Genomic DNA, 24,733 nt, shown 5'->3' with positions numbered 1-24,733 from the left:
AAATCAACAATAACAATACCTTCTTACCGTTAAAGAAGAAAATGTTTCACCCGTAATTTTACGGTAGATTTCTGGCAACCACAGCTGCCAGCGTTTTACCGTAAAATCTACAGTTTTTTTTTTACAGTGTACAATTTTTTTCAAAACCCTGATTATAGATCCCCTGACCTCCCTAAACTCTTAGTAAGTGGACACAACATTACAGCTAACAGTCTGAAAAACTCCCAAATTAGGGAATTATTTACTAATGCTTTTTTCCCATATAGATCCAATCCAAATTCCATCTCACATCTGTTCTCCGGTGACCAAAAGAAAGAGATCAGAAAAAATTACCTAAAACTTCCCATTCTTCCCAAAGCTAAGGAGGTCCACTATAAAATCCTCTCTGGTGTTTACCATTCCAAAGATTTTCTCAGACGTAGCTTTGCTATTGATAATAATTCTTGCTCTTTTTGCGATGGGGATATTGAATCAACAGAACATTTATTTTATGATTGTATATTCTGTAAAGCCGTGTGGATCGATGTGCACTACTGGCTTTTCCCAAAGATTCCAAACTTACTTGAATTTTCTAAAAATGATATTATCTTTGGATCTCTAAGAAAAGAAAAGAAGCTTGAAAATGTTTTAAATGTAATAATTATTATGGGTAAATTCTTCATTCGCAAATGTCGTTTTCTGAAAACAAAGCCGTCCTTTTTTACTCTTCACAAAGAACTCTGCCTCTTCTTCTCATCTATAAAGTTTATGGACAAAAAACAAGCTCTGGATCTGTATCATATGATTAATGAACTAAATCTGTTAGAAAACCCCTAAGGTATAATCTCTTTTATGTCTTTTAGTTATCTTTTGTTTTTTGTTTGTTTGTTTGTTTGTTTTCTTTGCTTTTGCTTTTGTTTGGGGTTTGTTTTTGTTTTATTTATTTATTTGTTGTTGTTTGTACTTCCTGTTCATTATCTATCTTCTATATGTTGGAATACAGCCTGTTCTGATACTATTTCAAGTTGGAAAAAAAAATCTTTGTAGAGATTGCCATATTTATTGTACATTATAGAGGGGGCCGAGCAAGATGGCGGTGTAAAGAGAGTATTTTTCGAGCTCTCAGCACTAGAATGTCATAAAGCAGTTTTATAGCACCTATTTGACGTCTTTCTAGCTTCCAAGACTTTTTTGAAGATCAGCGTACTAAACCTGCTAAATCTGAAACCAAATTTAATAACAACAACATGTCGAAATCTGCTCAGAAAAGGCTGAGTAACTTGAGCAAACCACATGCAACTAGCATGCTAGCTAGCAACCATGACTACCTGAAAGAAATGGACTGTCAGCAGATGGTTGAAGAAGAATTTCCACCACTATCAGTAACGCCTTCCAAGCCTCCAGGTCGTTGGCATCTCCAATACTAACTTTGGTTGGCAAGATATGCTTTTCTAAGCATTCTAAAAACAATAATAAATCTATCAGATCTTTATTTCAGAGTAGTATAACCACGGTGCCATATGTAATTTTTTTTGTGGAACCGGTTGTCTGATGGTATTATGTAGAACGAAGTTTGGAGACTCAATCAATCAATCAATGCTTTATTCGCCACATGCAGGTTGCCCTGCAGTGAAATGTACTGAAATGTACACTACAATGGGAAAGTACAAGAGGAAAAAAAGAGACCTCTACTCATGCTGTGCTTCCATGGTAGGACAGCACGAGAACAGGAAACAAAAAAACTCCTCTGCACAAAAAAGCACATAAATGTCCACAGCACAACTTTGTGAAAGACATGACAAGCCACAGGATTGGGTGGGGGGTGAGGAGTAATACGAAGCGAACACAGCAGCCGCCCTGCACAGCGCTACCATTCCAACGCGGCACACAGACCCTCCGTGTTCCCCCGCAGGAAACAAGCATCGAAGGCGTTTGGAAAGGGAGGGGGATGAGTGTGTGCTTATCAGTGTAAGTGTATGTGTATGCGTGTCCATAGTTCAGCTGAGACAGTGTCCTTCGCCCTGCTAGGCTAAGTAAACAGTCTTCCAGCCAACCCAGGTGGCCTTGCATGGAATGGGAAGGAACAGACTAAACACAGTCGTTATCAGGGTGTTGTTTTTCGGCTCCAGCCTCGAGACCCCATGAAGTGATGATGCTTTTTACTTTAGTGCGAACAGCTCATATGAATTTCAAAGCAGTTCTACAGTCCAACACTGGTCTCTCAATCTCCCGTTGGAGAGCCGCGAGCTTCGCCATACTTGCGTTCTGTGATGTTGTCATTTCTTGTGCTCAAGGAGCCGATTTCTGAGAACCCACGGCAGTGTGCCTCCCCAAGATGTCATCCGATTTGCGCCCAGAGATCTTATTCCGAGCTAGCCCTTCCGAGATGTATCCAGTCTGCAGTCAGAGATCTTATTCTGAGTATTCACAGCAGCTGTAGCCTCTCCAAGATCTTATCCGTGCTGACTCAATGAGCCCATTTTGAGAAACTCACGCCTCTCCCATCGTTTCAATTCCAGCGGGCAGCTTTGTGGGGGTTTGAACAGCCGGTTCCGCTTTCTTAATTCTTTGATAAGTCAGGGCCAAGCCAGCTCCGATCCGCCAGAACCCTGTTACCATGGTTCCGAATAGGTAGATATCTTCAGCACTCAGGCTCACCCAAGCCCAGACTTCTCTTTGAGAAAGGGGTGTCAGTTGCATTTAGGGACCAGTTGATCCAATCCATAATTCCTCCTTTAGGTTTTAGAGAACAGACTGTGAAAGAATGTTCCAGGGAAAAGTAATAAAAAACACGAGACAAGACAAGGACATGAGGAGCTAAGCAGGGAAGATAAGGGAGAGGAGAGGAGAAAAGGTGCGACTGCCTTCGCTGAGAGCCAAACGAGAACTCCCTAATCAGTTTTTAATTACCAACAAAATTAAAGATATTTCTTATAAATTAATACACAGAATTTACCCATCTAAAGATTATCTTCAAAGCAAATTCAAATTAGACATTGATACAAACTGAAGCTTTTGTAAAACTTGCAAGGAATCTACTATACATCTTTTTTGGTTTTGTAACCTTGTGCAAGACTTTTGGCAGAGTGTATGTGCTTTTATCTCAGAAAATGTATTTAAAGGATTTGTACTGTTTTGGAAATATGTATTATTTGGTCTACACAAAAACCAAAGACAATTCAACATGGATAACAGATATGTGATTAACTTGTTAATCTTAAAGGCTAAATTTCATATTCACAAATCCAAATGTTTAGGAAGACATCCCTCTTTCTATGTATTCTCCTTTGAGCTTGTGCAATATCTTAATTCAATTAAGAACTCGACTAACCCAAAAGCTATAAAAACTATGGTTGTATGTGAAAAAATGAAGATCCTTCAATCACTTTATTCTTTGGCTTAATCAGTTAAACTTTTCCCCCTGGCATATGTATATTGTAGGTTCTGATTATTGTTTATTTATTTGTTTGTTTATGGTTTACAATTTTTTGTAAGTACAACACCTTTAATGTAATACTGTTTTGTACTGATGTTTAAATAAAGGTTTGAAAAGAAAAAAAAATGTTGTACATTATATTTTTGTGCAAAAAACCCCCCACAAAAACATAACTGTCGCAATGTTTGCAAAGAGAGGATGCGACGTAAGATTTGCGCATGCGTGGTACGGATCGGGTAGTGACAGAGCGCTAGTAGCGTTAGCCTGTTATTGATCTTGTTGCGGATGGCTGTGTAGCCGATGAGTGTGGCACATTGTTGCAGCAGCAATGTCTTCATTTGGTGGGTGGAGGAGCGTCATTGGCGTGAGGCTGGATGGAGCATTTGAGGGAATCTTCACAGAGTTTGAAAGTAAAATGGAGCAGTGCGAGACGGAAGTGGAGCATCAGCGCAGACTGCTGGAAATCATCCGGAACCCCGAAATAAAGCTGCACAGAATAGGTGTGTAACATACAGTACGGCAGCAGGTGTGTTTCAGCAACATGTCACCTGGTTTAAGACAAGAAACGTTTCGTTTATGTCGGCATGTGGACACAGAGAGGGCTGACTGCAGAAAAATAAAAACACGTGTTTTTTGAATGGAGCTTGGTGTGAGTGCTGGAGTTAGGAAAAAGTGAGCTTTTACGGGGGCTCATTCTTCTACTAGGAGTCAATAAAATATTTTTTAAAGAGAAATATAACTTTTATAAAATAAAACCACACAGCAACTATACTCAGGCTCTGTTAGAAAATAATAAATTAAATATTAGACACATCACTATGGAGTCTGTCTTTAATGGCACTTATGTTATCCTGTTGCCAGACAGTTCAACATCTGGCTCATTAGAATCAGTGCAACTTTAAAGCATAATATTAATATATTATAGTATAATGTTCTGTTCAACCCCCTCTCATTTACTTGAAAATTTTATGGTTTAAAATTGGGACAGTTTTATGGTGAGAGAGAAATTCAGGCTTTTATAGACCCTGTGCACGAGAAAATGCTAACTTCCTGGTTTGAGACCGGATGTAGGGTTGTACATTTCCGGTAGCTTTACTTTGCCATCAATCGCTACTGCGAAGATATACTCCAAAATCATGTCCAAAACTCGAAAACGGAAAGATCGCGTTAAGTTACAAAGAGCAGAAGGTGGGAACACTCACTACTGTTGTGTCATAAAAAATCTAATGATCAATTTTGACGTTTAAAGAGTTTAGATCGATCAGTTGTTTACATCACTCAACACAAGCAGAACTGCATTACAAAATCAGAAGACACATCGTCCACATTCAGAAGCACATCTCTGTATAGTGACTGGTCTTATGATTTAAACAGGCAAATGTTCAGCATTCAAACTACAGGTGAAGAATAGTCAAACCAGATGTTTCCCCCGTTATGTCGATATCAGCTAGTCAAGTACACACCTACCTACACCAGCATGTTAACAAACCGTGAAAAAAAGCCACACAAAAAATGAATGATTGCTGGTAAGGGTTTCTATACATTAGTATTTACAGAGGGTTTGTTGTGGCTTACCTTCAAAATTACAGTGGTCCCTCGCTATAACGCAGTTCACCTTTCACCTCGCTGTTTCGCAGATTTTTTAGTGCAAGTTTGCATGCTTTTTTTTTTTTTACATCACATTGTGTCCTGCGTCCTGATCGCTGCAGACGATCTCCTCCGTGACGTCTCTCCTGTACAGTACAGAATCGCTGCATCGATCGCTAGCAGTGTGACTCTGAAGTGCAGTATTGTATGTCCACGATGTCGACGAAACGTTTTGCACCGTCAAAAAATAAAATTGGCTACTTGATTTCACCTATCGCTGGTTATTTTTAGAACATAACACCCGGGATAAACGAGGGACCGCTGTTTACAGATACAGAGAAATATAAAATTTGAATCCCTTTTCTCTTTTGTTCTGAGGCACGGGGGAAAAATTATCAACAAGTCGATGAACATCATTTACAGATATATTGGGTAAATGCCCAAGACATCTATAGAAATGTAAATCGCCGCTTGATTCATTCATTTGCTTAACTTGTTTTGGACCGTAAACAAGGCGCGAATAGGACACCGGAAACAAAGCTCCCCACAGGAGTTTCTGCACCGGAAGTAGCATATGCTAATGTGCACATAGTCTATTTCGAAAAGTTGTTGACACATACATGTTCAAACATTTTCTCAGATTTCAGTGTGTGAGGGGGAAATTGTGGACCATCAGATTTTAAAAATTGGAGATGGGCAAAATTGAATGGCCCTTATTCGTCCAGACTTCCACTTAGCTTGAAATTGCATTTGTCCCCTGCCCAGCAACAAGTGACGAAAGAGGAGTTAAGAAAATTGTAAGTCAACAGGAAACATTTGGAAGATGTGAGGGTCGAAACAAACTATCATATATGTTAAAATGTTGATGAAAAAGGGAACTTGTCTAACTGTTTTTAGCTTTCTTAGATGATTGAGTTGCCTAGCGCAAGGCTATAGCCTTCCGTCAAACAGAAACTGTGAGAACTAATCTTGTCAAACCCGTTTTCAATAATATAGGCTTACCCGGATTGAATTCTGTACAACGGTCATATCATAGTTATGCTTGGTGTATTACTAAGAAGTGTTTTGCTTGTAATAGCATACGTGCTTGCACAGTGACAGCTGTCACTAACTGTAACTGATGCATGTTATGTTACCTACTTACGCATGAAGGGGCGTAGACCCTGACCCTTTTTTTAACCAGAAAGCACACCATGTGTGGTTGAGAAGTCTACAATTTTTTGGCTAATTCCTGGAAAATCACTTGCTCAATGGAAATGTGTTAGGAAGAATAGAAAAAGTCTTAAGAAAGGAGAAGTGCAGCGCTCAGAGGATCAGATTAGACTCGTCAACAGTGTTCTGCAGTGTTGAAACTACAATGTCCGCAACATGGACTACAAAATGAGCATGTTTTCAAGCAGAAACACAATATGACAAAAACATATAAACACGTGAATGTTAAAGAACATGGAACATGTGGCTCATAAAAGGCAGTAAATATATTTTTCTTTCCTTTCCACATTTTCAAAGTTGTTCTGTGACTGAAATATTCCCTTCATCCATCACTTAGCCAGTTCAGGGTGTCTGTGGTGGCATATGCTGGCAATACAGCTTCTATATTGTATTGCCAGCATAACTCTAAATGCTGCAGTGCAGCAGCAGATATTGCTAATGCAAACCTATAAAACTATAGCTTCCATACACTTTGATTATTTTAATACAGCTCATTATCTGGATTTAGAGGTTATATAAATTTATGTGAAGGCGAAACCTCGAGAAGAAGCAGGTGTTATTCTTTCAGTGGTGAAGCAGTGAAGCGCCTTTCCTTAATATTTAGAGAATGCAAACAGCTCTCATTATTAGCCAAGCAAGCTAAGCAAAACGAACTATTTGACAGCACCCCCTTTGTTAGCCTTGAGTAACACATTATCTTTACTTCACCTGAGGCTTTTCTCTAATATGTGCCTCCTCGTCTCCTCCGTCCTCCTGGCTGTGACCCGGAAGTTAATGCCAGGAAGTAATGTTGAAGGATGCCTCAAATCCTGAAATGTATCAGAAGGACAGAGGAGAAAGGAGGCTGATGGAGGAGCAATAAGCAAGAATGCACAAGTGCAACCTGCACAGGAGGAGGAGTCGTCTTTGAACACCCTCATTGTGTCTATACCCCTCACACTGCACCATTTTAATTATGGTGGCCCTAAATATAAAATTATATTATATCTTATTATATTACCCGTTGTTTCTTTTCTTTTATCCCCTCCTCACCACCTCCCGTGTTTGCATGTTTGTTGGAAGGAACTAAGATCTCTTCCACTGCCTCACAGTGTGATCCACAAGCACACAGTAAGATTTGCAAATGCACACTCTAATCCACACACATATGAAGCATTTTGACCGCACCTAAAACTATTTTACAATGAATAACAATATTATATAAATAACAGTCATTGATGCACTAACTTTTTAACTCCACAACTTTACTAGCGCAAAAAAACCCATCCATTTATTTTCACTTAAACAAGCAGCTGTTTTTTATGTGCATTAAAGCTATATAAAAATTTAACAGTGCAAATGCAAATTCCTTGCTGAAAGTTTAACCAAAGGACATATCCTGAGCATAACTATTTATAATATCCACTAAAGTTAAAAAGAGGTGCTTTGCAACATGAAACTGCAGTGTGCCAAATAAAAAAGTCAAATACGTATTTTTCGGACCATAAGGTGCACGGGATTATAAGGCACATTAAGCAAAACAAAGCAGTCAGATAAATCAAACTTTATTCAACTCATACTTCTTGCTTCCTCCACTTCTGTACCATTGGTTCATTAATGCTGTATTCTATCACAGCCGCTCAATTCCCATGTTGTTGCAGCATATTAATGACTAATCTCGTATTGTGGATGGATTATCTCAGTTGTTCTCCTGACTGAAGTTTGGTCCGTTTACAGCATCCTGCCATGCGATTGCATTTGTCCCTAACCATCGGGAACCCTCACGTTAACTTTTATCGAGTGGAAAAGTGTTAGCGTTCATCCTGCAGCTTCACTGTTTATGTTATGCTAACATAGCTGTGTCGCTAGCCCAACTTCAGTAACCTTACAAACGTCACTGCTGTTTAGTTTTCTGTCTTCATTTATGTTGGAAGTGATAGCAGAGCTGTACGTTTGAATTTTTTCAGAGATCTCTCAGTCAGAACATGCTATATCATGCTTAGGTAACTAGCGAAACTAGCGAGAGTTTTTAACTCTCAATGTGCCGGACAGAGTTTTGGACCCAGATTACTCCCAGATTTACGAGCACCTTAGTCTGACACATACGGCAATAACGACGGCCGCTTGCATGTTCTACAAAAAAATGTGCTTTGGGACAAACACCAAAACAGTTCCACATCACTGAAGTTGCACCATTTTTACAAACCAATTCTTGTTCATCTGTTTCAATGATCAACGATCCGCTTTCGTCCTTCTCATTCTCTGTTGCCGCCATGCTTTTTCGGCCATGTGCGTATGAAAACAAAGGCACTGTGCATGCGCGTTTTACCCATATTCTATCGCGATGTTTTATTTTTGTTATCGTTGCCTAACATTATACCGGTATTACCGTGAACAGTATAATATGGCCCAGCCCTACCCCTCGCTCACTTACAAAAACTTAAATACAGGTGTATTTAAGCTGAGTTCAAGTCCCAGCGGAAAACTGGGACACCTGGGCTTCTTCTGTATACCTGCATTTTTTGTGTGTGTGTGTGTGTGTGTGTGTGTGTTTTTTTTTTTGTTTGAGGGGGGGTCAAAATAAAACAGGTGTTTTTATTAGTTTTTTGTTTAGAATAGAATAGAATGCCTTTATTGTCACTATACAGTTGTACACAGTGGTGGTCCATAGAGGAAGTGGGAAGAAAAAGAAAAAAAAAAAAAATTGGGGGGGGGCTGCGTTATCGGTGCATGTGTGATTTCAGGGTGGTTATGGCTTTGGGGAAGAAACTGTTTTTGAGTCTGTGGGTTTTTGTGCTGATGCACCTGTAGCGGTTCCCTGAGGGAAGCAGGCTGAACATGTTGAAACCAGGGTGGGAGCTGTCCTTGATAATGTTTGCTGCTCTGCTGAGGCAGCGGGAGGAATAAATGTCCATCAGGGAGGGGAGAGGGCAGCCGATGATCTTTTGTGCTGTCTTGACCACACTCTGAAGCCTCACTCTATCCGCCTTGGTGCAGCTGCCGTACCATACCGCGATGCAGTAGGTTAGCAGGCTCTCAATGGACGAGCGGTAGAAGGTCAGCAGCAGGTTGGAGTTCAGCTTGTACTTCCTGAGGACTCTCAGGAAGTGCAGCCGCTGTTGGGCCTTCTTGACGACCGCTGAGATGTTGTCTGTCCAGGAGATGTCAGCAGAGATGAGGACACCAAGGAACCGGAAGGTGTGGACCCTCTCCACACGCTCCCCGTTGATGTAAAGGGGGGCTAAGTCAGTGCTGTGTCTCCTGAAGTCAACAATGAGCTCTTTGGTTTTCTTAGTGTTCAGTGCCAGGTTGTTTTCTGAACACCATGCTGCCAGCTTCAGGACTTCCTCTTTGTAGTCTGCCTCGTCTCCCTTCGAGATGAGTCCGACTACCGTGGTGTCATCAGCAAACTTGATGATGAGAGTAGTGTTGTGGGTCGAACTGCAGTCGTGGGTGTAGAGAGAATACAGGAGGGGGCTCAGCACACAGCCCTGTGGGGAGCCGGTGCTCAGTGTGCGAGTGGAGGAGAGATGAGGGCTGAGTCTTACAGTCTGGGGCCGGTTTGTGAGAAAGTCTTTTATCCAGGCACATGTGAGAGGAGGGAGGCCAAGAGTGACCAGTTTGGTGATGAGGATGTCCGGGATGATTGTATTAAAGGCTGAGCTGTAGTCCACGAAGAGCATTCAGTTTATAAATAAACTGAACAGCTCATCAAACCCTCCGCCAGAAACTGAGGTTTATCAATTACAAACAGTACACAGTAACCTGCGAAGGTTAATTTAAATAGTCTGCTGCTACATGTTAAACGTGCTGGGGAAAAAAAATCATGGTTGCACATCCCTGTGGATCATCCCCTGAAGTGAGTATATGCTAACTAATCTGTGCCACACTGGGGCTTCAGCCTTAACACAAGGCTGAACTGCAGTCTGTTTATGTAAAAGAGGAAACGTTTGTAAATCTTACTTTACACTTGCAGATCACATCGTATGCATTTGTAACCTTTATGAGGCAAATGTCTCTCCACACCGTCACATCCCAAATAACAATCTGCTCACGTTTTCTCTCGTGTCCCTTTGTCCCTCTAGACCAACGCTGTATCTGTACAAAGAAGGAGGAGGAAGAGGAAATCTCTATCCAGGAGAAGAATGCCAGTCTGGATCCGGAGGATCAAAAACCTTCACTGATTAAAGAGGAGCAGGAGGAGCTGTGCATTAGTGAGAAAGGAGAGCAGCTTGTGCTAAAGCAGGAAAGTGATGCCTTCATGGTGACTCCTGTTTGTGAGGGCAGTGCCGAGCTTCTGTCCTGTTCTGTACCTGAGAGTCGAGAACAGGAAGGAGTCAAACATGAAAACTCAGGAATGCCCTTAAAAATGGAACCAAAACCAAAGGAGGTCTGTAACAACGCAGACACAGACAACGGGCCGTATTCCTGCATGACATGTGGGAAGGTTTTCGGCTACAGCGCTTCCTTCAAGCTCCACATGAAAAGCCACACATTTGAGAGGCCGTACTTCTGTGAAAAGTGCGGCAAAACGTTCAGAAAAAGCGATAAGCTGCTGCTGCACATGAGAACGCACACGGGGGAAAAGCCGTACCTCTGCATCACCTGCGGAAAAAGCTTTAACGACCCGTCGGCGTTCAGGAGGCACAAGGCCATACACACCGGCGAGAAGCGGCATTCTTGCATAACCTGCGGCAAACGTTTCTTCCACAGCAACAGCTTTCTCTGCCACATGAGAACCCACACGGGCGAGAGGCCTTACCTCTGCACCACCTGCGGGAATAGATTTATCAACGCCTCAAAGCTTAAAAGGCACATGAGGACACACACGGACGAGAAGCCTCACGTCTGTAACACCTGCGGGAAGAGGTTCATTCGCCTTTCCAGGTTGAGGAGTCACACGAGGATTCACACGGGCGAGAAGCCGTACTCATGCCAAATATGCCAGAAGGACTTCGCCTACACCTCTTCCTTGAAGGTCCACATGAGAGTCCACACAGGCGAGAAGCCGTACGTTTGTGAGAAATGTGGGGAAAGTTTCAGTCAGGCGGGGAGCCTAACCTCCCACATGAGAAGTCACATAGGTGAAAAAATGTCCAGAAACACCTGTGAGGAGAAAATTTGAGTGAAAATGAGTTGATTAGGTTTTGGTTTAAAGAGGGTTGTGTAACTTTGTGTAACTGTGCGTTATACTGTACAAGATGAGTCTGCCATTAGATTCAAGTCTAATGTTGCGCTTATGTGGTGCGTCAGTGGTAATGCTCCAGTTGCACTGCGGGACGCAGCAGAGGACTGCAAAAAAAATGGCTTTAAGGTCTGAAAATTGAAGCCTGCAGTATTTTTAATGACCAGCAGGAGGCGACTCCTCTGGGTTGTATGGAGTTTATTGATTCATGATCTCAGTGAACGCTTTCCTGTTCGTTTCTGGACTCAAACGCTGGTTTTAGGTTATATTTCATAAAACGTGAAGCACATTTTGTACATTAGGCTCTGTAATAAAGGCAGATGAGGATTAACAAAGTATATTTACTGTCTGACATCCTGGGCAGAAGCTCCCCCACTTGTTTCAACACCAAGATGGTAAAAAACAGCTTGAGGCTTCATGACATGATGTCATGGTGGATACATCCATCTTTTAGATGCAGTTTGTGGAGGCATCTTTTTATGATGAAATCCTTAAAATCTGAGAATTCACCAGCACTTCTGAAGCATTACATCTCTCATTGTAATATATGTATGTTGGATTATGTGTTAGTGTCTCGTGTATATGAGAGGACTACAGACTTGTTTTTTTAATAAATAATATAAGATGGGAAGGAGTGATGAAATGAGAGGCCGGCTGGCTCTTGTGGTTCATCTACAGCAGTTGAAATCTGAAAAATCGGCCCTGCCAGTTTTTGTTTTTCTTCTATTTTTAAAGGATTTTTTCTTTGTAAACAAAAAAATGTAGTCTCAAAGAGTGTAAAAGACAATAAAAATTCTTTTCAATACCAATATCTTTTTCTTTATCAATTATTCAAACAGCACTTCCCAAATTAGTGGATTAAATGATTATTGGACACCTACCTGTGACTGACATTAGATTACAATAATAATTATAATAATTAATAGGAGACGGCATGCTTGGTACATTTGTAATCTGTTATATGAAATAGTGTTTTGGCTATTTTATGATCTTAACTCAGAATTGACTCTGGCTTTCGTTAATAGCTGGAGTTAACTAGCTAGCTTGCTATGGAGACGGTTCACATGTCACTATTATTAAACACAAACTTTTACTACCTTTCGGTACACATGATGGACATTCTCAGCAGAGACAGATGTAACTGTTGTCTGAAGCCACTCTGCACAGCCAAGCCACCTGCAGCAACTGCTGCAGTGTCAGGTTTTCATTGTCCCATCCATCTTATCCATTTTTAAAGCTCCTTCTGACTTCATAACATGGAAAGACAATGATATTATTGGGACAGCTAGCAAAAACAATTTAAAAGTCAACTTCAACTTGACATTTTTGCTTATTAATTGCACTTGCACACACAAGATATTGAGGTGAATGTTCAACTGAATCTCTTTTTATTCAAGCATTAAGGAAATTTACACAATACATTGGAGATATTTAGGGGAAATAAACATAAACTCATGTCTGGGATAATAATGCTGATTTCAAGCAAAAAACTAAAAAGCCAATAAAAAACATACCTGAGGACAGAGGTGCGTACGGCTGAATACTGGGTGGAAGCAATACATGAAATGTACGTGATGGAGGAGCTGACTTGAACAAAATCAATTGGATGCATTAAATATATGCTCACCAGCCACTTTATTAGGTACACATGTTTAGCCACTTGTTAAAATAGATTTCTAATCAGCCAATCACATGACAGCACCTCAGTGCATGACCTCCTGATCAAACAGCATCAGAATGAAGGCGAAAGGTGATTTAAGAGACTTTGAATGCATCATTATTGTTGGTTCCAGCATTTCAGAAACTGCCGATCTGCTTTTTATAACCAAGCTATACAGAAGAGCAACTCAAACCTTGAAGTAGATGGACTGCAGCAACAGAAGACCACACCAGGTGCCACTCCTATCATCTAAGAACAGGAAGTGAGGTTAATTCCTTGGGTGAAGGTGGGTGGATTGTTCCCAGGCTCTTGCAGTCCACATGCTGAAGTATCTTTAACCAGGACTTTGAACCCCAAGTTGCCCTGACGGTTTCACCGGAGTGTGACTTAGTGGCCGACAAAGTGCGTGTGCATTGATAACAGTACTGTATGAACTTAGAGATTCCCCATCATGTGAGCATGAACCAAATATCTTCATGCTTAATCTATCCTATGAAGAATTACAGCAGTTTAATGAAGTGTCAACTTAATGAAGTGTTCAGTGAATGCGTCTGCAACATACTCAAGTTATTTTCTTCACATTCTTCTTCTACTTAAAATTTCAGATTATTTCGTTTATATAAAGGACAGAATCTGTGAGATGATAAAATATTTTATGAACACATGGATATATATTCACTAAATTGTGCCAGGGCTATAACTGTGCATATATTTGCCTGGCCTGGTCCTTACCTGGCACTTATTTTCAGATGCAGCAACAGCCTCCCTCTCCTCCACCTTCTTTTTTCAGCAGGTGACTTGTCCACGGTGTAGAGAAGCATGCAGATAATTGCAGACTCACTCCTGTTTACCTATAATATCAGTGCTCAAGCTGACAGTTCATCACAGACCAAAACAGCCCTCAGGCCACCGGGACATGTCCTGGTGTTCCCCACAGGCCACCGATCCTTATACTTTCACTACACATCACTGGAGGATCAAGTCTAATCAAAGCCCCCCTCCACTTGTTGTTGTGCTGGAGAAATAAACAGTCCTCTCTGCTTTTGCAATCCTTAAATCTGTTTCTATCCTCAAGAAAAATCTCAAAAACTGCTTACTGCCTGCTTGTGATTGCTTTACCGTCTGCTTTAACTGCCTGTTTGGTAAATTGTGGTCTGCTGAGCTATTAATGGTTTGTTGCTGTGCTCATATTCTCAGCTAATTTACCTGTGGATCCATTTGGGGTGCAACATTCGGGCATTTGCACTGCAGAGCTGTAGACGCACAAAAAATAAAGGTTGATACATTTATTTGATGATGATGTTTGGAGACAATGAGGGGAAATGCTGGGGTTATAGGCACACACCTTCTAACTGAGCGGCGATTTCCTGAATTAAAAATGTGCATTTCTTTGAAAGCACTTTCATCTCAAAATACCAGCAGTCAGCAGCTTAAGTCCACCCACATCAGTGTCAACCATCAAACACCGGTGTGGGTCCAACCCTGTGTCAGCTCCTGAAATGTTTCATTAAATAAATCGCCCATAATTTCAGTGCTTCCGGCCTTTGCCAGATCAAAAGGCAGAGCGTGGATTTCATCGGCATAAATTATTCAGTGCATCCTGTGACAGGTGGAGCTGTGGGACAACAAAAAAAGGTACATACCTGTCATCCGTCTTGTTAAATATGAACAAATCGCCCTCTGTTTATGAGCGGCGTATAGGACCTTGAGTCAGACTTGTGGGGATGTAACGCTTCCCTCGGCAGAATACTAAGCAAGGATTTTGGGTGTGTGAACATGGGCACAGTGGATTAGCATGGAAACAACACTGGCAACATCCACTAAAAACAATCCCTGCAGAGCAATTCAGAGTCATGAAGGGAAGCGTATCAGCAGCAACATGCACAAACACACATGCACTGCACATACAGGCCCCAACAAAGGCTATATACAGGCCATCAGCCCCACTACACACACACACACACACACACACACACACCTACACACACACACACACATACACACCACTCTTGCTGGCAGTAATCAGAGTGCAGTGTGTTTTTCTCAGCGGTGTAATTCATCAAAGTGACGGCTGCCAATGAGTCTCAGTCAGCCAGACAGCCACAGCTAATCAATCATCAATCTACCTGCTCTTTGTCTGCAGCCACCGCTGCCATATTTCACGACACACACATACATTTATACACACAGTCTCCCTTTGTATGGTTGCCTTCTGCAGCTCCTTGTCCAGCTCACTGTGTAGAGCAAGGCACTGACACGGCCAGGGTTAGGAGTTTAATTCCCTCATTAAGCCGACTTGAGAGAGAAAGTAATTAAGCGCCCATCGTGTTTATTGAGGAAGACAGATGGGCGTTTGAAGCCACATAAGTCTGATCTTATGAGCTCATATTTAATATCTTTAAAGGATTAGCCTCATGATGTTCTTCTTAGCTTATGTTAGCATAAAAATACAATTTGTCTGATTAACCTGTAAACAGACAGAGTGGGGCTGCAGGGAAACTCACAGGAAGTGAGTCTACAATGCAAGATTCAATAATCACACCACAGGAAGTTCTGCTTAAAGGTGCTTATTAGAAATGTTTCCATAAGGTTGAGGTGTTTTGCCAAGAGTTTTTAGTAGAATAGAATATAATGGAAAAGAATATCACTTTATTGTCTTTGTACATGTACAATAAAATTGTGGGTGCTATACACCAGCTGTGCCAGAATCAAATACAAATTGTAGACAGCAGGAATAAATAAGAAATATGAGAAATGTATGCAAAAATAAGAGAAAGACACACATTTAAGAACAAGTTCAATGTGCTTGGAGAGCAAAGAAAAGACTTGGTCTATATAGAGTCTGTGTGTGAGTGAGTGGCCTGAGTGATGAGGGTTACTAAGGCCATGGATCAGATTGGTGGGTGGGTGGGGTGTGGGGGCATAGTGTTTGTTAACAGTCCGAATGGCCCAGTGATCAAGCAGGTGGTGGGTGAGGTGCAAGGGGTCATCTGTGATGGCCCTGGTTTTCCTGAGACAGGAGGATCTGGCGATGGCCTCACGGGGTGGCAGAGGGCAGCCAGTGATTTTTTGGGTGGTGTTAATTAACCTCTGTACAGCCTTCCTGTTCTCAGTCGTGGCCCCTCCAGGCAGTAGGAGAGGTCGCTCTCCACTGGGGAGCGGTAGAAGGCCAGCAGCATCTTCTCGTCCAGGTTATTCTTCCTGGCCTTCTTTACCAGGGCAATGGTGTTGTGGGTCCAGGTGAGATAGGCGAAGATGTGGGTGCCCAGAAAGCTGAAGGTGGAGACAGAATCCACCTGTTCTCCATTTATAATCACAGGGGAGTGTACCTGTCTGCGCCTCCTAAAGTCCATTATGAGTTCTTTTGTTTTAAGGACGTTCAGCTTCAGGTTGTTTTCTGAGCACCAGCGGGAGAAGTTCTCTACCTCCACCCTGTACGCCGTCTCATCTCCATCAGAGATAAGTCGAACATCGTGTTGTCATCAGCATACTTGATGATGATGTTGGTTGGGTGGGTTCGTGTGCAGTCATAGGTGTACAGGGTTTAAAGTAAGGGACTGAGAATGCAGCCCTGCAGGGATCCAGTGCTGAACGACAGTGGGGTGGGAAAGGTGGAGGTCGGGTGGGACTGATTGAGGCCGGTTTGAGAGGAAATCTTTGATCTAGGAGCAGGTGACAGTGCTGAACTGAAGGTGGTCCAGTTTGGTGGTGAGGATGTCTGGAATTATGGTGCTGAATGCTGAGCTGAAGTCCACGAAGAGCATCCTAACATAGCTCTTCCTGTTCTCCAGATGGCTCAGCGCTCTGTGAAGGGTGATGGTGATTTACTCTGTAGGGGGTGCAGGGGAGGGGTGGTCTCAAACCAAGCAAAGACAGAGCCTGGACTTCACTAGTCAACCAAGGTTTTTGGTTAGGAAAAACCCAGATGGTTTTGGTCACCGTCATATTCTCTACACAGCACTTAATGTAGAAAAGGACAGACTGAGTGAAGGTCTCTGCTGTTCAAAGGACCTGTATGGCTGACCACCTTGAAATTTTGAGTATTATGTTGGAATTTTTTAATTCAGTTCATCCATCCATCCATCCATTCGCTTCCGCTTATCCTTTCCAGGGTCGCGGGGGGCGCTGGAGCCTATCCCAGCTGTCATAGGGCGAGAGGCGGGGTACACCCTGGACAGGTCGCCAGTTCAATTCAGTTTTATTTATATAGCGCCAACAACAGTCACATCAAATCACGTTTACTTTGTAAGGTAAAGACTGTACAATAATACAAAGAAATTTTAAGAATATGTTGTGAACTTGTCACGTTTGTGACTAAAAATGTAAAACTGTTTGTTTTTACTTAGGAAGCAACAAATTACAAATACTTCGTTTCTGTACTTAAGTAGAATTTTCAGGAATCTGTACTTTAATTAAATAATTATTATTCTGACTTTTTACTAATACTCCCTACATTTTTACATAAATATCTTCACTTTCTATTCCTTAAATTTTCAAAGCAGGCTGGTGAATTTATGTTCATTTTAGTGCTGTCAGCGTTAATCTCGTTAAAATGACATCAACACCATAACCGCCTTAACACCACAAATCTCCATTAGCGAGTTAACGCGGACGTCTGCGTGGCGTCAACGCGTTAGCGCAGTTAGCTCGTTAACACGTTAGCGCCGTGCCGCCCCACGCACGGGGCGATCCGCGTTAACTCGCTAACGGAGATTTGCCCTGTTAAGGCGGTTACGGTGTTGATGTCATTTTAACGAGATTAACGCTGAAAGAACTAGTTCATTTATACAATTTGTACTCAAAGACAGGCAGGTAATTTCAAATGCAACGTTTCTACCAGCTCAACAAACATTAGCAAACACACAAACACCAGCTGTTTGTGTGTAGTTTGTCACACAGTGTGTTGCTAGCTGAAGTTCCAGCTGCTGTATTTCAGAGGGAGAAAAAAGAAAGCGAGCTAACTTCACTCAGAGATGCAGAAAGATGTAAGAAAACAGCAGAGGAGGAAGAGAGGTTATATTTGAAAAGATAAGGCCTGCTCAGTGGCATTTGATAAACTTCAGATTTAATTACATGTTATGTCATCATTTTTAATCACATATTGGACCTTTATAGATGTGTTTTGATAAATTATGAATTTTCATATTGTGAAATGTCCTGCACAACAAACTAAGCTGTACTAACTTTGTGTTATTCAAATGTTGCGTACTGTTGTGATTTGCACAGTAAAGCTCTGTGTTGGACTGGTGCTCAGTGGCTGTGGTTTCATGGTCAGTATTCAGTTACATTAAGTGTAGCAAGTTAATTTGCATTTCAGCTGATGACGCTCCACCTTTATACCAACTGTATGCGGTCTAGTCAAAAGACAGTATACAGTATACTGTTCCTGTTACTGATACCTCAAGAAACATCTACTGACATCTTTGTTTAACTCAGTTTTTGAAATCCACAAAGAGCAGCAGGTCAGCTGATCACAGCCTGAACTCAAAGAAAATCTCCTGCAGCTCACATTAGAAAACATTGTGAGCTGAGATTCTTTTCTCCATGGTGAGTCACTCTAACACATCTTAGTCTTACTCCATCTGCTGAATCCCACTTTAACCCCAGACTTATTTTCCTGTTTAGATGTGGAGGCAAAGTCACCCTCTACACCTCAAGAGTTGTGGAGGTGTAGGCAACAGAAAATAGTTTGGGTTTTTTTGTTCTGTAATAGAGTCAAGCATAATAGAGTCAAGCTGAGTGCATTCATCAGAACTCAAATTTACATTCAAATAACACTTGTTTTCTAATACTAATATTATTTTATTGTCATATTAATATAGCACAAGGTTCAGTTAGCTTTGCATAAAATATGATGCATGATGTTTTGGACTGTTTCATGGGGTCCCACTGGATCATCCAGCTAATGCTTTCTTTGCATTAGCTGGGCTTGACAATAGCTAACACCCCAGTGTGAGATAACTGGTATCACAACGATGGTTATCAAATTTCTCTGGTAAGCCAGGCTCTCTGCTTCAGGCTCTGTGTGCACTCAAGTAAAACGGGCACAAAATGATCCTCATGAGTGCCGCAGACTCCATTCAGGGAGGCTATCAGATGATGATGATAAAGAACATAAGGTGCATCTGGAAAACATCACTTGTTCCACATTTTGTCATGTTACAGAATTATTCCGAAATGGATTTAATTCATTTTTCACCTGTGAAATTTTTGCTTGGAATTCTAGTAAATTTATGAAAAAACACAAATATAATGTGTACATAATGGTGCGCTCCTGAATAAGTAAGAAGAGCTAACTGGACCTGAAGAGGTCCAGGTTGGAATTTAAATCTGTTATGTAGCTCTTAACTCAGATTTCCCAATTCGAAGGCCCGACAACCCTGAGTTACCAAGATGGCATCACTGAATATAAGCAGAATTAAAACTGTAAGAGTTTTAATCTGTACTGTCACTGTCGTGTGTTTGTGAGTCAGGTTCAAGTGCAGGCTCTGGCTGGGCCACTCAAGGAAATTCACAGAGTGGACCCGAAGCCACTCCTTTGTTGTCTTGGCTGTCAGCTTTGGGTCATTGGCTTGTTGGAAGATAGACCTTGCTCCAGGCCAAGATCCAGGAGACATCAAGGAGGACCCCAAAAAAGTCACCGAAGAGCTCATGTTTAATAAATTTGACATTGTTTGAAAGATGAAGTCTATTTTGAAGTGTAAAAACTTGCAGTACCATTAATGTCCACTTGAAGCTGGCTCCAAAAGTGAGTGAATCTCTATAGACTCCCATTTTAAAATCTCCAAATTCACAGTGTAAATAAACATGTTTGCAGCCTGATACAAAAAACTGTTTTGGTTTCTATAGCTAATTTCCCCTTTCATAAAAACTGCAGTAGGGTTGAATTTTTAATACAGCTGAACCTTTTAAATTTTAATTGGCTTTGAAGTTGGGCATTAACAAGAGTGTGCCAATGAGTTCCGACCAAGCCAATCACACAGCTGGACCTTTCATCAGTGTTTGTGCTGTTGATGCATTTTGGATAATTTAATAACAAAGTCTTGAATGTGATTAATTGTACCAACACTGAACAAGACGTCTGCGCACCAGAAAAGCTTTACAAGTGTTAATCGCCCCCAGAATTTAACCGAATACTTAAACCATCCACTGAAGCCAGGTTACTGCAATCGCTCTAAGTAACCTCCTAAGATCCGAACTCTTTCATGGCATGCATTTTTTATTTCTCTTTGCTATTTGGGCTGATTGGCACCTGATGAATGTAAAAACAAAGATGTTTTCACTTGATGTAGTTTCTGAGAAGAGGATATCAGGCCCTTGTAGAGCTAAATTTAATACTAGACTACCCTAAACATGATGTCCACATATGTGGATGCCAGGTTCTAGGATGTTAATTCTTCTACTACTACCACTATACACCTGTATAACCACTTAAGTTTGTTGTATGATGTTAAATTCTCAGCTGAAATGTATGATTAGTGGGACTGTTCCTCTGAAACAGTTGGCAGCTTTGGAGGAATAAATTATGTGGTGCGAGGCATTTAAAGTAGGGGGCAATTAATCTTACCCAGCGCATTGTCCAGGTTGTTAACAAGTCCTGTATTGATGTAACTGAGATATTTCATTTGTACCTTAATGGACTTGAGGAATTGCTCAATTTGTTTCTTCCATAATTGAAGAGAAGATGAAACCAGTTCTGTATGATTCCCTCCGATCAATATTCACTTTCCACTCCTGTATCCTGTCAGAGAGGAACATAATTGGTGCGTCAGCGGATTTAGTTTGCAGAGGCTTTAACTAACCCTTCGTTCCATACATCTCACTCTGCTTATTTATTCTAATTTCAATTTCAAGGCAAATCTACTTTGAATACAGTTATTTTTAAATCTATTAGAGCAGTTACGGTTGAAAAATAAGACTGATTCTCCATATTTTGGGAGTAGATGAAGGCTTTCTTCCTTCAGTAGCTGGTGTGCTGGATCATTGCCTCCCTCATTCTTTCTATGAAATACAAAACACTGTTATTCTGTCTCTTCAAAGGCTTCATTACGGAAACTACGAGAGAAAAGGTTTTTACACGGAGAGAAATGAAGTGTGGGGAGTGGGTGTGCTGCTGAAAAAAAAATGGCTTCATTACACCGGGAGGGAGTGAATGAGGTTTTTAAATAACATCCTAAATGCACCTTGGTTCATTGTTCTGTCCCGCTCTCTCATGCTATTCAATTTACATCCCACTGCCTGATGTTATGCCTGTCCCTTTTTATTTCATGTTTCTGTGTGACACATGCTACAGTTAGATCGATGGGCTGATGTATGGGGACAATATTTGGCCTTAAAATTCAGTCAGCCTGTGTTATAATGGCGGGGTGTTTTTTTCTTGTATTTTTTGTTCTTTTGTTTTATTTTCGTAAAAAACAATGTCTTCAAATTACAAAAGGATTATTATCTTTTGCTCCCAGTGTTGGAAGTGTTTTAAGGAGCACAGTGTGTTTCTTTTGAAAAACAAGTATGAAAATCTGATTTAATCAAAGGGTCGCAGTCAGTCCATGCTGGAAACAAGGCATTTACGGACCTCAATCAAACCATTATTTTATGCTTGTGTATTTCTTTCACTGGGAAACATGTTGATACGAATGCCTGTGATCTGAAAGCAGCATGCGCAAAATGATATTAGCTTTTCTCTTCAACCAGTACAGCCTCAAAAGTCTGCTAGCATGACTGTGGAAAATATGTTTCAAGTGGAATGCTTCTGCTCATACACGTTCACGTATGTCCACGATGTATTTGTGGAGTACCCGAGTCTCCAATAAGGGGCAAGTCAGTGTAGAAGTGCCAAAATCTGCCGTTTGGCAACAGACTCCACCGTTAAAATATTTTATAGACTAAAAAAGCGTATTTACAACCTGTTACAACAGATGGTTTTTACCTTAATAGGACAAGAGCCTCACCTCTGCTAAGAGGAGTCATTAAACTGGTTAATTTAACCATGTTTAGCCTTTATTTTTTTTAATGGACAGTAGAGTAGACATTATCCACAAGTATGTATGTATAGTCCTGTGGGATTTTCTGGTTTTTTAGTTGGCCGCAGTGCTCTTGATTTTGGGAATGGCTGATCTAAAGAATGTCACCTAATGAAATTAGAAAAAAAGTAAAGGTGGTCAGCTGCTAGAGGAATCCAAACTGTATTCAAACAGCAACGACAAAGTCACTCAAAAAGCAAGCAAGCTAACATTTGTTAATATTTCTGTCTTTGCAAGGCGCATGCGCACTTTATGGCTGCAACTTGCTAACCAAGCTACTAGAGTTTGCTGATAACTTAGCACGCTACACTCTTGTTCAAATATTTTCGCTCTATAAAACCAGCAAGGTGGTACTGGCTATCCATCTTTTATACTGGATGTGGTTTCAATAGAAAATGTGTCGTTTCAAATCAAACACTGCTAGTCGAGCACATCACGTGCAATGTTTGTTTTACTTGCAGTGTCTGAAAAGTCTGCTTGCTCCTGTCGTTTGGCTTTAAAGATGCATTTAGCAATGAGATCCGAAAATTAAGGCCAAGGTTGAAGCAACTTAAACCTTAGTATTTTTAATGGCCAACAGGGGGCGCTCTCTGGTTACTAAACCATAGAAGTCTATGGTGAAACAACTCTTGCTCTGTAATCTCATAAACACTTTGCCAGTGGCTTTATAAGTCTGATCGCTGGTTTCACATCATACCGATGACAACGCCTCTCACTGATGACGACTTGTTAATCGCAAGTTTTTTTCTTGTTTTCAGTCTGACCCACCCCGCTCTCACCGAGTCTGGTTTCAAAACTCAAAAAAGAAAAGAGAAGACAACTGTAAAATCTCAGTTTGTGTCTCACAGTGACGTGACATCTAGTTTTTATATCCACTCTATGAGTCAAATTAAACAATTCGGTCACCCTTCCCTTTTCACTGCAATGTTCTGCATTAAACATGATGATTTTTATGAGTTCTCATAGCTCATAGAGCCTGTAGTACTTTTAGAGCTTATAGAAAATATATGTTAAAGGTTTAAGGTAAAAACTGCTCAGCTATATTAAAAGAAATGTCCTGGTTTCCAAACTCCCCTGATTTTAATTCAGTTAAGCATCTACAAAACACACATAAGAATAAGAAAACTGTAGGAATACAACAAAGACAGAGGCTTGGATGCACTTGGTCGCATCCCTCTGTGCTTACCCAGATAGCAAGACGACATTGAATTGATGTTGATTTTTCATCCGATCCGTCGTTATGGTCGGGGTTGAAATGCCAATGTTATAACAACATTGAAATACTGTGGTAAACCGACGGTCTTACTATAGGGACGTTGTAACAATGTTGATTTAACATTGTTTTTTTGTCATTGATATTTGATCTATTTGTAGTCGACCAGGTGACAATAACAACGTCGAGAAAACGTCTATTTATAGTTGACCATCATTCGGCGCCGGCCACCATCAAAAAGCCATTTGTAGTTGCGTTAAATTGCATTCAAATGAGCGGGTATAAAGTACCGGAGAAAGTAGATTTATTGTTCTTTTGTTATCAATGACTTTGGTCTAGTTCACCAGCTTTAAAAAAAATCGTGTCGACGTGCAATTTATGTATAGTTGACCGGGAAATTAAAGCAGCGATCACTTGGACTATTCCGTAGCACCCCTCTCAGTGGTACATCCCTCCAGGTAACCACTGTCTTGTACAGTAGAGCGGGACATTCGATTTACTCTCAGCAGAATTGACCGGAGATGGCATCAGTTCATGCACTGCACTGGCCTGCACCATGATTAGAAAATATAACGTCGAATCAATGTCAGGTTTCAACATTGATTCAACATCAAAACCTGACGTTGTTTCAACATTAAAAAAGGGTGCAAGAGTGACGTTAGGTCAACGTCACACTTCAACGTTGATTCAGTGACGTCGCCTGATATTGACTCAACATTGTTTCAGTGTTTCCTTGCTATCTGGGTATGCATAGGTCGAATGGTGATTGGCTGAAAAGTTGGCTTGGGAAGGAAAAGAAGCCACAGCTGAGTTCACCATTAAGAGGAAGAAGCTTGAAAAAATGATTTAAAGATTTTTTAAAAAGTGTATAAGAGAAGCACTCTTACACACTGAGGCTTCAGTGGAGAGTTTAAACTGTTTTTGTTTCACTCGCCACAAAGCAGTCCTTTGTCTATTATGACTTCTGTCCTCTCCACAACAGGAACCAAGAACAGGACAAATATGAACAGGATTAGTCCACATTGTTGATTTTTTTGATGTATTTTAAAACTGATAGTCTGCAAGGCTCTGAGTAGCGCCTACAGTCTACCAATGTGCTATCATCCAGGGCCCTAGAGACATAGACTTACAGACGACCCCCTTGGTGTAATTGGGGATATTCTTCTGGCATAGCAAGTAAAACAACTTCTACTCCAGCCTGGATCCAAAGCTCTAAATGATTTCTTTACAGTTTGCTGAATAATTTGCTGAGTTTGATGAATAACTTTTGCATTTAAAAGCAGGAGCATTGAGCCTTTCATTTTTCCCTGAAGAAAAAACTACTTCCCTGCATGTTAAGAAAATCTGCATTAGTTTGGACATGAGTGATCATTTTCACACACGCTGAATATCTTTACATCAGTCTTTGAAATTCCTGTTGTAGTTTTCATCTCTGTTTTTGCAGTAATGTGTGTTGAATGTA

At 41.0% G+C, this 24,733-nt stretch overlaps 1 protein-coding gene across 1 annotated transcript; it reads left to right on the top strand.

The window, feature by feature from the left end:
* The first annotated feature begins 3,622 nt into the window (after window positions 1-3,622).
* LOC100694247 (zinc finger protein OZF) lies at window positions 3,623-12,187 on the top strand. The gene is made up of 2 exons (XM_003448114.5): window positions 3,623-3,915; window positions 10,279-12,187. Exons 1-2 carry the CDS (start codon window positions 3,744-3,746, stop codon window positions 11,316-11,318), a joined length of 1,212 nt encoding a protein of 403 aa, XP_003448162.1. The 5' UTR covers window positions 3,623-3,743; the 3' UTR covers window positions 11,319-12,187.
* Window positions 12,188-24,733: the final 12,546 nt, after the last annotated feature.

Source organism: Oreochromis niloticus, linkage group LG17 (assembly GCF_001858045.2).
Source record: "Oreochromis niloticus isolate F11D_XX linkage group LG17, O_niloticus_UMD_NMBU, whole genome shotgun sequence".
In the NCBI taxonomy this organism is placed as follows: Eukaryota; Metazoa; Chordata; class Actinopteri; order Cichliformes; family Cichlidae; genus Oreochromis; species Oreochromis niloticus.
The sequence above is the reverse complement of the archived record's forward strand: the minus strand, read 5'-3'. Positions and strand labels throughout refer to the sequence as shown.